The 12,371-nt window shown below is 33.7% G+C and overlaps 1 protein-coding gene across 1 annotated transcript; it reads left to right on the top strand.

Annotated features, from left to right (window-relative positions):
• Window positions 1–5,907: 5,907 nt before the first annotated feature.
• Window positions 5,908–8,077, top strand: LOC120071367 (60S ribosomal protein L7-2-like). The gene is made up of 7 exons (XM_039023614.1): window positions 5,908–6,028; window positions 6,705–6,883; window positions 6,992–7,089; window positions 7,170–7,227; window positions 7,311–7,390; window positions 7,473–7,575; window positions 7,651–8,077. Exons 2-7 carry the CDS (start codon window positions 6,707–6,709, stop codon window positions 7,864–7,866), a joined length of 732 nt encoding a protein of 243 aa, XP_038879542.1. The 5' UTR covers window positions 5,908–6,028; window positions 6,705–6,706; the 3' UTR covers window positions 7,867–8,077.
• Window positions 8,078–12,371: the final 4,294 nt, after the last annotated feature.

Below are 12,371 nucleotides of genomic sequence, written 5' to 3'. Positions count from 1 at the left end.
AAATAAAAACAAATATGGATCTATTATATACTTTCTTAAAGTTAAAAATTTTAATAAAGACTAAAATGTAATTTAACTCCAACTATTATAACCTATGAGAGGGCGTTTGGAGCAAGGGTTATCATCAAAATATAATAATCACCTCTTGCTCCAATTAGCTACAATCAACACTATTTCAAAACCCCCGTATTTACGATTTATTACCATTTTTACTATTTTATATTCATCATTTTTTTTATTATTTGCTACCATTTTTACTATTTTCTTCTCAAATTAAAATAGTTTACCTCAAACACATACTATTATAATCCAAATTAAGATAATCTACACCCAAACACAAACTATCGTAACTCAACTATAAACATCTTGGACTATATAACTAACTCATTGCCCCAAATGCCCCCGATTAACTACAACAATACTATTTCAAATTCCTCTTTGTTGTAGTATTTATTATTATAATGTTTATTATTTCCTATTCATCTCTCCTTTCTCTCGTTGTTACAATATTTATTATTTCTTATCCAAACTAAAATAGTTTGCGCCCCAAACTCAATCATAACTCATTGACCATAATAACTACATATTATATAACCGACAATGCCTCAAACGTCCCCTATATATTTAGTCAAATAGTAGGAGTTGATAGTGTGTGATAAGAAGTTGACCATCATAGGATAACACGAAGTGTTACAAGAGAAAAATGAAGCTAGCTCAATCGAAGCTCATGCTGAAAATCCATGGGAGAGCTTTCCAAGTCAATCTAATCATGAGGCAATTATTATGCCCCAAAAACCAATGATGAGCTTGAGTTAAAAGACTTCTAGAATGATTCAATGCTTGCTTTGAAGATAAGTTTCCAGTCAATGGTGAAGAGTTGCGACCATTGAAGCTCCAAGAATCCTTTGGTCATCCAAAAGCCATCATGAATCTAAAAATTTAAATTCATTTACATTATTAACATCCCATATATTTAATTAATGTTATGAATTTACATTTATTAGAGTAGTTGAAAGGGTGTTAGATGAATGTAGCCAATGTAGGTGAAAGGTTGCATCCTTTCATGGTGTCTATTAGAGTAGCCAATAGGGCTGTAATCTCTACATTTAAAGAACAACACTTTGAATTTGAATGAAATTTCATAAGAGTTTATTCTCTCAAACGTTATGCTTTTTCTTTGTATTCTTGTGTTTAGAATGCATGTATTGGAACTTTCAATCTAGTTTGATCAATTAGATTGTGGTGAGTTCGAAATCTTGAAGTTACGAATAAGTTCTTCTTTCTTCTTGATCATCGATCAATCTTCCAAGCCAAATGTGTTTAGCTTTCTTGGGGTTGTTATCATTTTGTTTATTGGGGGTTATTCTTATTATTGTTGTGGGGGTTCACCTAGAATAAAGGAGGGTTCTCATACGTGATTGAGGTACTTCTCTTTATCATTTGGTATCAGAACTTTGGCTCTAAAGAGATTATATCCTTACTTGTTTTATTTTCCTAGTCATCTTTCTTTCTTTAATTTCATCTATTTCTATATTTCTTGTGACTAAAAAAAAAAAAAAAAAAAACCGGAAGGAGTGAAAAAAGAAGTGACCTTTCATCTTCTTTTTTTTTTCCTTGATATTATACTTGCTAGAAAAATTAGAAAAAGAAATTGTCTTTTTCATCTTTCCATAAGTTTTTTTTTTAAAGAAAAAACTTCGAGATTTGTGACTTTTCGCATTCTAGGCTATATTGGAATTTCTTGCATGATTCTCATAAGAATACTATAAGATTTGCTAAAATTTGAGATACTAGAAGTCTTATGGTATGTTTCACAAAAGAAGAAATCATCGTGCGTCCGACAATAGTGATGATAATTTTTGGAAGAATATTCGAAGAAGTTTAGTTGAGTTACGTAATTCGATGGATTACATATCTCGATTGAATGAAAAGTTAAAGTTGCAAAAGCTAGCAAGAAGGAATCATGCCATGCGAGCTATTAAAAATCAAGAAGATGATACATTACCAGAAATTGATCAACCATTTCAAGATGAGAGAAATGCACCACCAACAAGAAAGGAAGGTTCCAATGATGGGGTTGTTGAGATAAATGATTCTGATCATCAAAGTTTGGGAGAGGAATCAAAAGGTAAAGTTGTTATGGAGAGTGAGGAAATATTTGAAGTATATGTAGGGAATGAGATCATAACCAATTCTCTAAAGAAAAGTAAAGACAATATGAAGTCTAAGAAATTAGATAGGAGTGAGGAGAGAGAAGAGGGTAAAACAAGAGACAAAAGTGAGACAAAAGAAACACCAAAGAGTTGCAAAAAAAAAAAAAAAAATCAAATAAAGAAAATCATGCATGTCGGATTTATTATCCAACTAATGTTCTTTCCAAATTTATTTCTCGTGTTCTTAATGGATCATTGACGACATGGCGAAAGAAGCACATGGCTCAATACATGAAGTTCATATTCAATAAAAATGAATATGTTACTCCACTTATTTGAAAGAGCTCGACACGATGATTACAAAGTTGCTTTACAAAGTGATCTTAAAGATTTGAGGACGAATCTTCTTGAAGAATGGGAGAAAGATAAGAAGCTGACCATCATAGGATAACACGAAGTGTTACAAGAGAAAAATGAAGCTCAACAAGCTCAATCGAAGCTCATACTGAAAATCCATGAGAAAGCTTTCCAAGTCAATCTAATCATGAGTCAATTATTATGCCCCAAAAACCAATGATGAGCTTGAGCTAAACGACTTCTAGAAGGATTCAATGCTTGCTTTGAAGATAAGTTTCTAGCCAATGGTGAAGATTTGCAACCATTAAAGCTCCAAGAGTCCTTTGGTCATCCAAAAGCCATCATGAATCTAAAAATTCAGATTCATTTACATTATTAACATCTCATGTATTTAATTAATGTTATGAATTTACATTTATTAGAGTAGTTGAAAGGGTGTTAGATGAATGTAGCCAATGTAGATGAAAGATTGCATCCTTTCATAGTGTCTATTAGAGTAGCCAATAAGGTTGTAATCTCTACATTTTTTTGTTCTTTCTTATCTTAAAGGGATCGTATTGACCCTCTTCATCGCCTATGGGAGAAGACTGGGTAAAAGAAGCTTTTAGCCCTTGCTTGTTCAAGCGTATGAAGGGAGCGACGACCCTTCTTGAAGATCCCCCGGGAAATACGTTGGCCTAGCAGAAACAATTAGAGGGTTTAAATTAATCCTTTCCGGAGAATTAGATGGTCTTCCCGAACAAGCCTTTTATTTGGTAGGTAACATCGATGAAGCTACTGCGAAGGCTACGAACATGGATGGAATATAATGAAATAGAGCCACTTTGAGGTTCTCTATGAAATGAGGCATGGAACGGAGCCATAAAGAATACTTTGAATTTGAATGAAATTTCATTAGAGTTTTTTCTCTCAAGCTTTATTTTTTATTATTTTTTTTTTTTTTTGTATTCTTGTGTTTAAAATGCATGTATTAGAACTTTCAATCTAGTTTGATCAATTAGAATGTGAAGAGTTAAAAATCTTAAAGTTAGGAACAAGTTCTCCTTTCTTCTTGATCATCGATCAATCTTTGAAACCAAATCTGTTTAGTTTTCTTGGGGTTGCTATCATTTCGTTTATTGGGGGTTATTCTTATTATCGTTGTGGTGGTTCGCCTAGAATAAAGAGGGTTCTCATACGTGATTGAGGTAGTTCCCTTTATCATTTGTTAATAATGTAAAAGAATCTGAATTTTTAGATTCATGATGGCTTTTGGATGACCAAAGGACTCTTGAAGCTTCAATGGTTGTAACTCTTCACCATTGGCTGGAAACTTATCTTCAAAGCAAGCATTGAATCATTCTAGAAGTCTTTTAGCTCAAGCTCATCATTGGTTTTTGGGCATAATAATTGTCTCATGATTAAATTGAATTGGAAAGCTCTCCCATGGATTTTCAGCATCAGCTTCAATTGAGCTTGTTGAGCTTCATTTTTCTCTTGTAACACTTCGTATTATCCTATGATGGTCAGCTTCTTATCAGAGTGTAACTCTTTATTTAGTCCAAGGAGTTTGTGGGCCCACAACTGATAACATTATTAATTAACTTCTTATGCAAGCTTAGTGACTAAAAAACTTTTGGGATAGTTGCAAATATAGCATTCAAAACCAAAGTATTAACAGATATACAATGCAAAAAAAAAATTGCATAAAATTTTAAATCCAACTCCTTGAATCTATCAGTAATAGATTATATCACTAATAGGAGTCTATCGGCTATAAAGTTTATCATAATAAGAGTCTATCAGTGATAGAGTAGATTTTGTTATATTTACAATTCTTTAAAAATATTACTATATACTTAATTATTATCCATAAAAGTGTTCTCCATTGCAATTATCTAAAATATTTCATACTTAAAAATCACTCCCTATTTAGGGCTAGCGGCATAAATAGAATTCAAGCCCAAAATAATCGAATATGTAGTATAATGATAAAATAATTGCATATATAGATAAAAAAAAATGGTAAAAGACTAAAAAACCCATGCTAGCCACCATTTTGCTCGCTTTTTCCCCGTTCAGTGATAGCTTTCAATTTGAGAAAAATTAATACAATCTTGAAATATTTGCTTTTAATTTGGTATCAATTATTAGTAGCTATCATTAATTCACTTTCATAAATTAGAATCAACCTTGAAATATCAATACTCAGGGCTATCAGTGGCTATCAATGATAGATTTATAAATAGTGACTAACTTTGAAAGAAGACCAACAATTTTGATTACCACAGTAGCTATCACTAATAATCTTTTATCATGACTATCACCGATGCCAGTTATCAGTCGCTATCACTGATAAATTTTCATCAATTAGAATCAGCTTTGAAATATTAACACTTAAGACTATCAATGATAGACTTCTATAACTAGTTATCATCTTTAAAAGAAACTCGATATATAGATATCACCTAAGTTCTATCAACGATATCACTAATATCACTCATATTGTGGTTATCAGTGATAGCTTCTTTCACTGATAACATCATTGATAAGATGCTATCAATGATCTCACCGATATCATGCTATCAATGATAGTTCTCTATCACCGATAACGTGCTATCAGTGGTAGCTTCTATCACCGATAACATGCTATCGAGTAGCTTCTATCACCGATAACGTGCTATCGGGTAGTTTCTATCATCGATAACATGTTATAAGTATTAGCTTATATCACCGGTAACATGCTATCAGTAGTAGCTTCTATCAATCATAGCCACTGAACACATTTTTTCCCCTTTCACTTACATTTTAGTTCGAGATTCAACTTTATTAATTAAATTCACTAAGTTGGCTATCGATGATAGATTTCTATAAGTGGCTATTAACTATGAAAATATAATCAAAGATTAAGCTATGATAAAAAATATTAGTGACTATCACTGATATACTTTCATTTGCTATTTATATTTATTATTTATGAATTGAGTATTTTCAAGTCTTGGGTATGAAACCCAGCCTCATAATTCTTTTGAAAAAAAAATGAAAAGAAAAAATTGAAGAAAAGAAAGAAAATTAAATAGAAAAAAGAAGTAAAAATCAGATAAAGGAAAGAATAAAAAAAGAGAAATTAAAATTAACAAAAATGCAAAGATTGACTAATCAACTCATCCATATTTACAAATATTTTGAAGATGTAATATATTTTTGGATTTTTTTCTCAAATTCTACTAGGTATTACAAACACCCCCCGGACACTTTCTCAAAAAGATGACGGGCGGATTATAGCATGGCTTGGTAGTTGGTACAACTAGGGGCGTAGTAAAGGAAAATTTATTGGGCCTAATAGAGGGTTTTAATGGGCCGGTACTTATTTTGGGTACTTTGGGCCTTAAGCATCCAAAAGTTGGATCGCCGAGGCCCATATGCGCCCAATCCTTATATAGTCGTAATTTCTTCTTTCGTCTTCTCTACCCGGCCGGAGTAAACCCTAATCTCGCCTTGCTTGAACCTGCACGTAATCAGAAGCAGCTCTGTGGCCGGTTAGTAGTGCTTCTCCCTGTACTTCGACTCTATCCAATCTTTATTCATCTCTTTTCAATTCGATTTCACTGTGGCTTATAATACCTTTTTCCACGGTTTCTAAATGGATTTCTGATTATATTCTGTGCATTTGGAAATAGAGGTGTGGTTTTGTATTTCCCTCGTAGCTATTGTGGTTCAATTCTTTTATTTGTGTTTAGAAGGATTTTTTCGAGTTCATTTTGAACAATGGACTTTCAGGAATGTGATTCTGGATGTGTGCAGTTAGCCTGAGAGAAGAAAGAGGAGGAAATATGGATTTTCCTACTTTTTTATTTTTGAGAATCGAAAAAAAAAGAGTTTATGTTATGTGGATATTCTCTCTTTTTCTTCCCTATCATCTTCACTGTCGCCAGTCCAGTTAACATAATTGATGTTCGTTGTAACAGTTGAACTGGTGGCAAGTATAAGGTTTGCAATATAGCCATTGGTTATATGTATGTGAACACATTCAATAGGTGTTTGCAGTTTTTCTGTCTTCTTTTTCTTGATATTGGTTATTGAAAACCGGTTTATGCAACCAATCTACAAATTTCATAATGACATCAGTATTTTGTTGAGCTTAAGCGAGAAAGTGATTTGGAATATCATATTTCGTTGGAAGTTGATTAGCTTGTTCAATATATGTTTTCTTAGTTATGGGTGAAGAAGTCAAGGCATTGATTCCAGAGTCAGTCTTGAAGAAGAGGAAGAGGAATGAAGAATGGACGTTGTCAAAGCAGCAAGAACTTGAAGCCGCCAAAAAGAAGAATGCAGAGAATCGTAAGTTGATTTATAACAGAGCTAAGCTATATTCACAGGAGTATGAAGAGAAGGTATACTCCCCCCCCTTTATTTCTTATTTTATTGTGTTAGAATCCCTTAAGTTGAATCATTTCTTTTTAGAGCATTTACATTTTTTTTTCTTTTTTGAGTTTGAATAGGAAAAAGAGCTGATTAGACTGAAGCGTGAGGCAAAATTAAAAGGAGGATTTTATGTTGACCCTGAGGCTAAATTATTGTTTATCACTCGCATCCGTGGGTATGTCTCTTTTTTGAGCGAACTTGTTTTCTGCTATATATGATATTATGTTCTGATGTCTCAAAATTTGTTGAAATCAGTATCAATGCCATGCACCCTAAGACAAAAAAGATATTGCAGCTGCTGCGTTTGAGGCAGGTACAATATCAAATCTTAACATGGTTGAGTTAGTTCTTTGTAGTTCGTAGTTGTTTGTATGATAATTACCTTTCTTGTTACAGATTTTCAACGGTGTCTTCCTCAAAGTCAATAAAGCAACATTGAATATGCTGCACAGGGTCGAGCCTTATGTGACCTATGGGTATTTTTCGTCTTAGAGATTTTGTTTCTTAAAACTTTCTTCCTCCATAAGACTGTTTGAAATATTAATGTGGCTTTTGCAGCTACCCGAATTTGAAAAGCGTTAAAGAACTTATTTACAAGAGGGGTTATGGGAAGCTAAACAAGCGGAGAGTAGCATTGACTGACAACTCAATTGTGGAGCAGGTATCTCTCTTTCCCCCTCTCTTACTCTGCTAAGTTTTAATGGTTAGTTTTCTTATATTCTCTCTTTAAATGAAGGCTCTGGGTAAATACGGCATTATCTGCATGGAAGATCTCGTCCACGAGATCATGACCGTTGGACCTCACTTTAAGGAGGCAAATAACTTCCTATGGCCATTCAAGTTGAAGGCACCTTTGGGCGGATTGGAAAAGAAGAGGAATCACTATGTTGAAGGGGGAGATGCAGGTAATCGGGAAAATTATATCAATGAGCTTATCAGGAGAATGAACTAGATGAGGAACAATTTTGTTGTCATTGATTCTTGTTTTGTCCAATCACTGGAAGTAGAAACTAATTTGTTCACAAAGTTAGCCCAATCATTGGAAGTAGAAACATTTAAGCAGCGTACACTTTGTTTGTGTCAGATACTTTCTTTTAAATCCTTTGAGGCTTTTTCATTTATCAATTTATAACGTTTCTTCAAAATTGTCAGCACATTTACTACTCTTTGAGAGCTTTTACATACTGATCGCAGTTTTATCTTTTCAATTTTTGTTTGATTGAAATAATAGGAGGATTAGGATGCTTTGTTAAATTTTTGGTTAAATTATAAAAAATACCCTTGTCACGATCATACGGAAGCGTACGACTTAACTGGGGATGGTAAGCTATACTTTGACATAACTGAGTTCCCATCATACGGAAGAGCTCTTCCTAGAATAAACTAGTAAAGATTTTGTCACGATCAGACACAATGCTTCGAGGGTAACCATGTAAGCGTACGACTTTTTTAACAAAGACCTCAGCCACAAATGGATGTTTGAGGGTGATGAAATGGGCATACTTGGACAACCGGTCTACCACTACCATGATGGTATCGAATCCTTTAGATTTTGTTAGCCCTTCAATGAAGTCCATGGAGATGTCAACCTACTCTGTCAGGAATAGGTAGAACTTGTAGGAGGCCCGTTGGTGAAAGGGATAGGTACTTGGCCTGTTGGCAGATTCCACAGTCTGCCACAAAATGCTGAACTGCTTTCTAAATTCTCTTCCAATATACATCCTTGCAAGTCTCCAAGGAAGCTTTCTAAATTCTCTTCCAATATACATCCTTGCAAGTCTTCAAGCTTCCTTGGTGTCCTCCTATGGGGCTATTATGGAACTCATGTAATAATAGGGGGTATTGTGGGTGAAGTGACCTGTAGTACGATCCTTCCTTTATAGTATAGCAGTTCACCCTTAATGTTGTATCTGGTTGGAGTAGGCTGACTGCTTGTCGGATCCCACTCAATTCCTCATCCGCACCCACCTGTTCAACAAAAATAGAGGTATTCAACCCCTTCATTACATCGAGCACTCCAAGTTCCAAAGAGGTTGGTAGTCGAGAGAGAGCATCTGCGGCTGAATTTTTAGTTCCCCGCTTGTATTCAAGGCTAAAGTCATATCCCATGAGTTTGGCGATCGAATGTTGGTATTCTCCGGCGATTATCCTCTATTCTAGAAGAAAATTTAAGCTTTTCTGGTCTGCCCTGACTATGAAATGTCTTTCTAGAAGGTAAGGTCTCCATTTCTGAATCACAAACACCATGGCCATTAATTCCCACTCGTATATTGCCTTGAAATGATGAGTAGGGGGTAGTGCTTGGTTGAAATACGCCAATGGTCTTTTGTTTTGCATCACACAACCCCTACCCCAACATTTGATGCATCCGTCTCTACAACAAAAGGCTAGTTGAAGTTTGGTAATCCCAACACTGGTACAAACATCATGATGGATTTAAGACGTTGAAATGCATCCTTTGCTTCCTCACTTCAATGGAAACTTCCCTTCCTTAGTAACTGAGTCAGTGGCAAGGCTATAGCGCCATAGTTGGCAACAAATTTTCTGTAATAGCCTGTGAGGCCGAGGCTTTTTCTGTAATAGCCTGTGAGGTTGAGGACCCTCAATTCCTTCACATTACATGGTGTAGGTCAGCTACTCATTTCTTCCAACTTGGATGGATCGGTCGATACCCCTTGTGCAGAAATAATATGCCCCAAGTATTCAATGCTCATTGCCCCAAATTGACACTTCTTCAACTTTGCTACCAGCTGGTCCTCAATCAATACCTCCAAGACTATTGATAAATGGCTCATGTGTTCCTCTAATGTCTTACTATAAATCAGAATGTCATCGAAGAAGACCAAAGCGAATTGATGAAGATACAGTTTGAGGATTTCATTCACGATGGCTTGGAAAGTCGATGGAGCATTCCTCAACCCGTAGGGCATTACCAAAAACTCATAGTGGCCCTCATTGTTCTAAAAGCAGTTTTGTGGATGTCCCTTGGGTGAACTCGGATTTATGATAACCTGATTTTAAGTCTTTCCCATCAGTCTCAAAATATAAGAATTGATACAAAATTTTCGATGTCTCTCATGGCCTCAATGAACCTTACAAATAGCTCCCCCTTCCTGTGGGCCCCTCTCTCTCTCTTTTTTTTTCTTATGTTTTTTTTTCCTCCTTTAACTAACAATATTCCCTAGCCCTTATATTCTCTCAATATTTTCCTAACTTACTTATTTTCTTTCATTTTCTTTCTTCTTTCATATACTTTGGTTAGTAAAGGGTCTATCAGTTCGATGCTGCAGAAAAACATGACAAGCATGTCGATTAATCACTGCTGCTAATAAAGTAATTGCCAACGATTTCAAAGTAAATAGATTAGATATCATGTCGATTTGAAATATATTTCAAAGTAATCATAAATTGTCACTGGATGAACTTTTTAAATATATATATGTATATATAGTATAATATTTTTTTTTCTTTGTAATTGAAGCGATGCATGGAGATAAGTATACGAGTATTATTCAATAAATATATAAAGTAACTTTTATCTATACGAGCTATTAAAGTTTTGAAGGAAAACATCAATTTAATTTATATTCTTGACTTTTGGAGGGTTGATGTATCAATTTATACAATTTCTTGTGATGATTATAGTTTTGTCAATTAAATCTCTAAATTTTTGTTGTGCTAATTTGGACGGTTTAGTTAAGATGTTGGATTTTTAGCTAAGATTTGCTTTAAAAATTGTTCATGCATCAATTTTAATCGTATGTATCAATTCTAATAGTTGAATTATCGTGTGAGAACCATCAACGATTTCAAAGATAATCTTAATAATAAAATATGTAAATTGGTTTACTTGTTGATTACTTAAGAATTTAATTGAAAAAAATATAAGCCTTACATGACATTTATCTAATGGAATCTAAAAAGGGTTGATATATTATAATCCGGTAGAAGTTTGTTATTAACACATTATTTGGCCTATGTATTTTTTTGAACTCTAAATAATATGTTTTTACTATTTTTGTTTTATAACTTTTTTATTCAGTAATGGTCATTTTTGTTTGAATAAAATATAAATTGTAATTTTTTCCTTTTAATTGTTAAAACTTTTCTCTCTTTTTTGGCAATGAACAACAATTAACCCATTATATTTCTTGTAGAAATATGATTAAATAAAATGAGAAACCAAAGAAAGTTTTGATTCCTAGTTTTTCTACATAAATTTCATTATATTCTTCTTTTTCTTCTTCTTGTTCAATACTTTTACTATGTAATTATTTTTTTTAAATTAAATATCTCTCATCATCTTGAAATGTCATCACATTTTTTCAACAATTTCATTTTCAATTTCTCTAAATTTGGAGGATCATAATCTCTATTTTTCACAATTTTTTGCTGTAAAATATTCTAGGAAAAAAAAATTCATTTTATGTTTTTTTTTTTATATGTTACATACTTTCAACACATACTTACTTTTCGTCTAAATATTTATTAACACTCATTTAATATGTTAATTTAATTAAATGAAAATATTTTTTTTTACATTTTTTTACATATAAATATTATACTTAATATAGATAAAATAATAATTTATATATATAATCAACAACGCTACAACATATTTTAACAGTCATCAATCTTGTAATGGCCGGAGGTGGTTGTCGAAGTTGATTATCGAAAATGATTTACTAGAGTTTGTAGTGGAGGTGGTTGTCGGAGCCTTAAGTTGGTCGCATGAAAGTGGTATTAGAGTTGGTTGTCGGAGTTTATCGTCAGAGGTGGTTGTCAAAGCCCCAAGTGGGTTGTTGAAGTTGCTCATTCAAAGGTGGTCATTGAAGGTGTTTTTCATTGGAGATTGTAGTCGGAGGTGGTTGTTGAAGCCTGAAATTGGTCATCGGAGTTGGTAGCACAAAGGTGGTCGTCAAAGTTGAATCTGGAGGTGGTTGCTGGAGCTTGGAATTGGTTGTCGGAGTTGGTCGTGCAAAGGTTGTCGAAACCCGGAGTTGGTTGTCGGAACAGTAGATGATTGTCAAAGCTCAAATTTCGTCATTGGAATAATCATCGGAGGTGATTGTCGAAACTCAGAGTTGGTCACCAGAGTTTTCATCGAAGGTAGTTATTAAAGCTCTTTGTTAGTTCCCATAATATGACAGTAGACGATAGGTGAAGTCATTGAAAACATTAGAATAAGTTAGAGTTGGAGTGAGTTGGTAAAATATACCAACTCAACTCCACCAATATAATATTGGTGAACCAAATAATGAGTTGATATATTATACCAACTCAACTCATGTTAATAAGCCAAACATCCTATACAGGATTTAGTGGCAATATAAATTCACACAATATTATCATTCAACAAGAGGAATTTACTGGAAAGCTGTTGTATCATCTTCCCATTCGAATTGGGTCTCCCCTAAATGCAGTGTTATTGTAGTAAGAGAACTAAGGAGCAGCCTG

This window comes from Benincasa hispida, chromosome 1 (genome assembly GCF_009727055.1).
Source record: "Benincasa hispida cultivar B227 chromosome 1, ASM972705v1, whole genome shotgun sequence".
Taxonomy (NCBI): Eukaryota; Viridiplantae; Streptophyta; class Magnoliopsida; order Cucurbitales; family Cucurbitaceae; genus Benincasa; species Benincasa hispida.
This window is presented reverse-complemented; position numbering and strand designations above follow the sequence as displayed.

Coding starts and splice junctions, on each gene's coding strand:
- LOC120071367 (XM_039023614.1), top strand. CDS start 6,707: ATGGGTGAAGAAGTCAAGGCATTGATTCCAGAGTCAGTCTTGAAGAAG. Junction 7,090..7,169: donor TTTATCACTCGCATCCGTGG/GTATGTCTCTTT, acceptor TGTTGAAATCAG/TATCAATGCCATGCACCCTA. Junction 7,228..7,310: donor AGCTGCTGCGTTTGAGGCAG/GTACAATATCAA, acceptor TTCTTGTTACAG/ATTTTCAACGGTGTCTTCCT.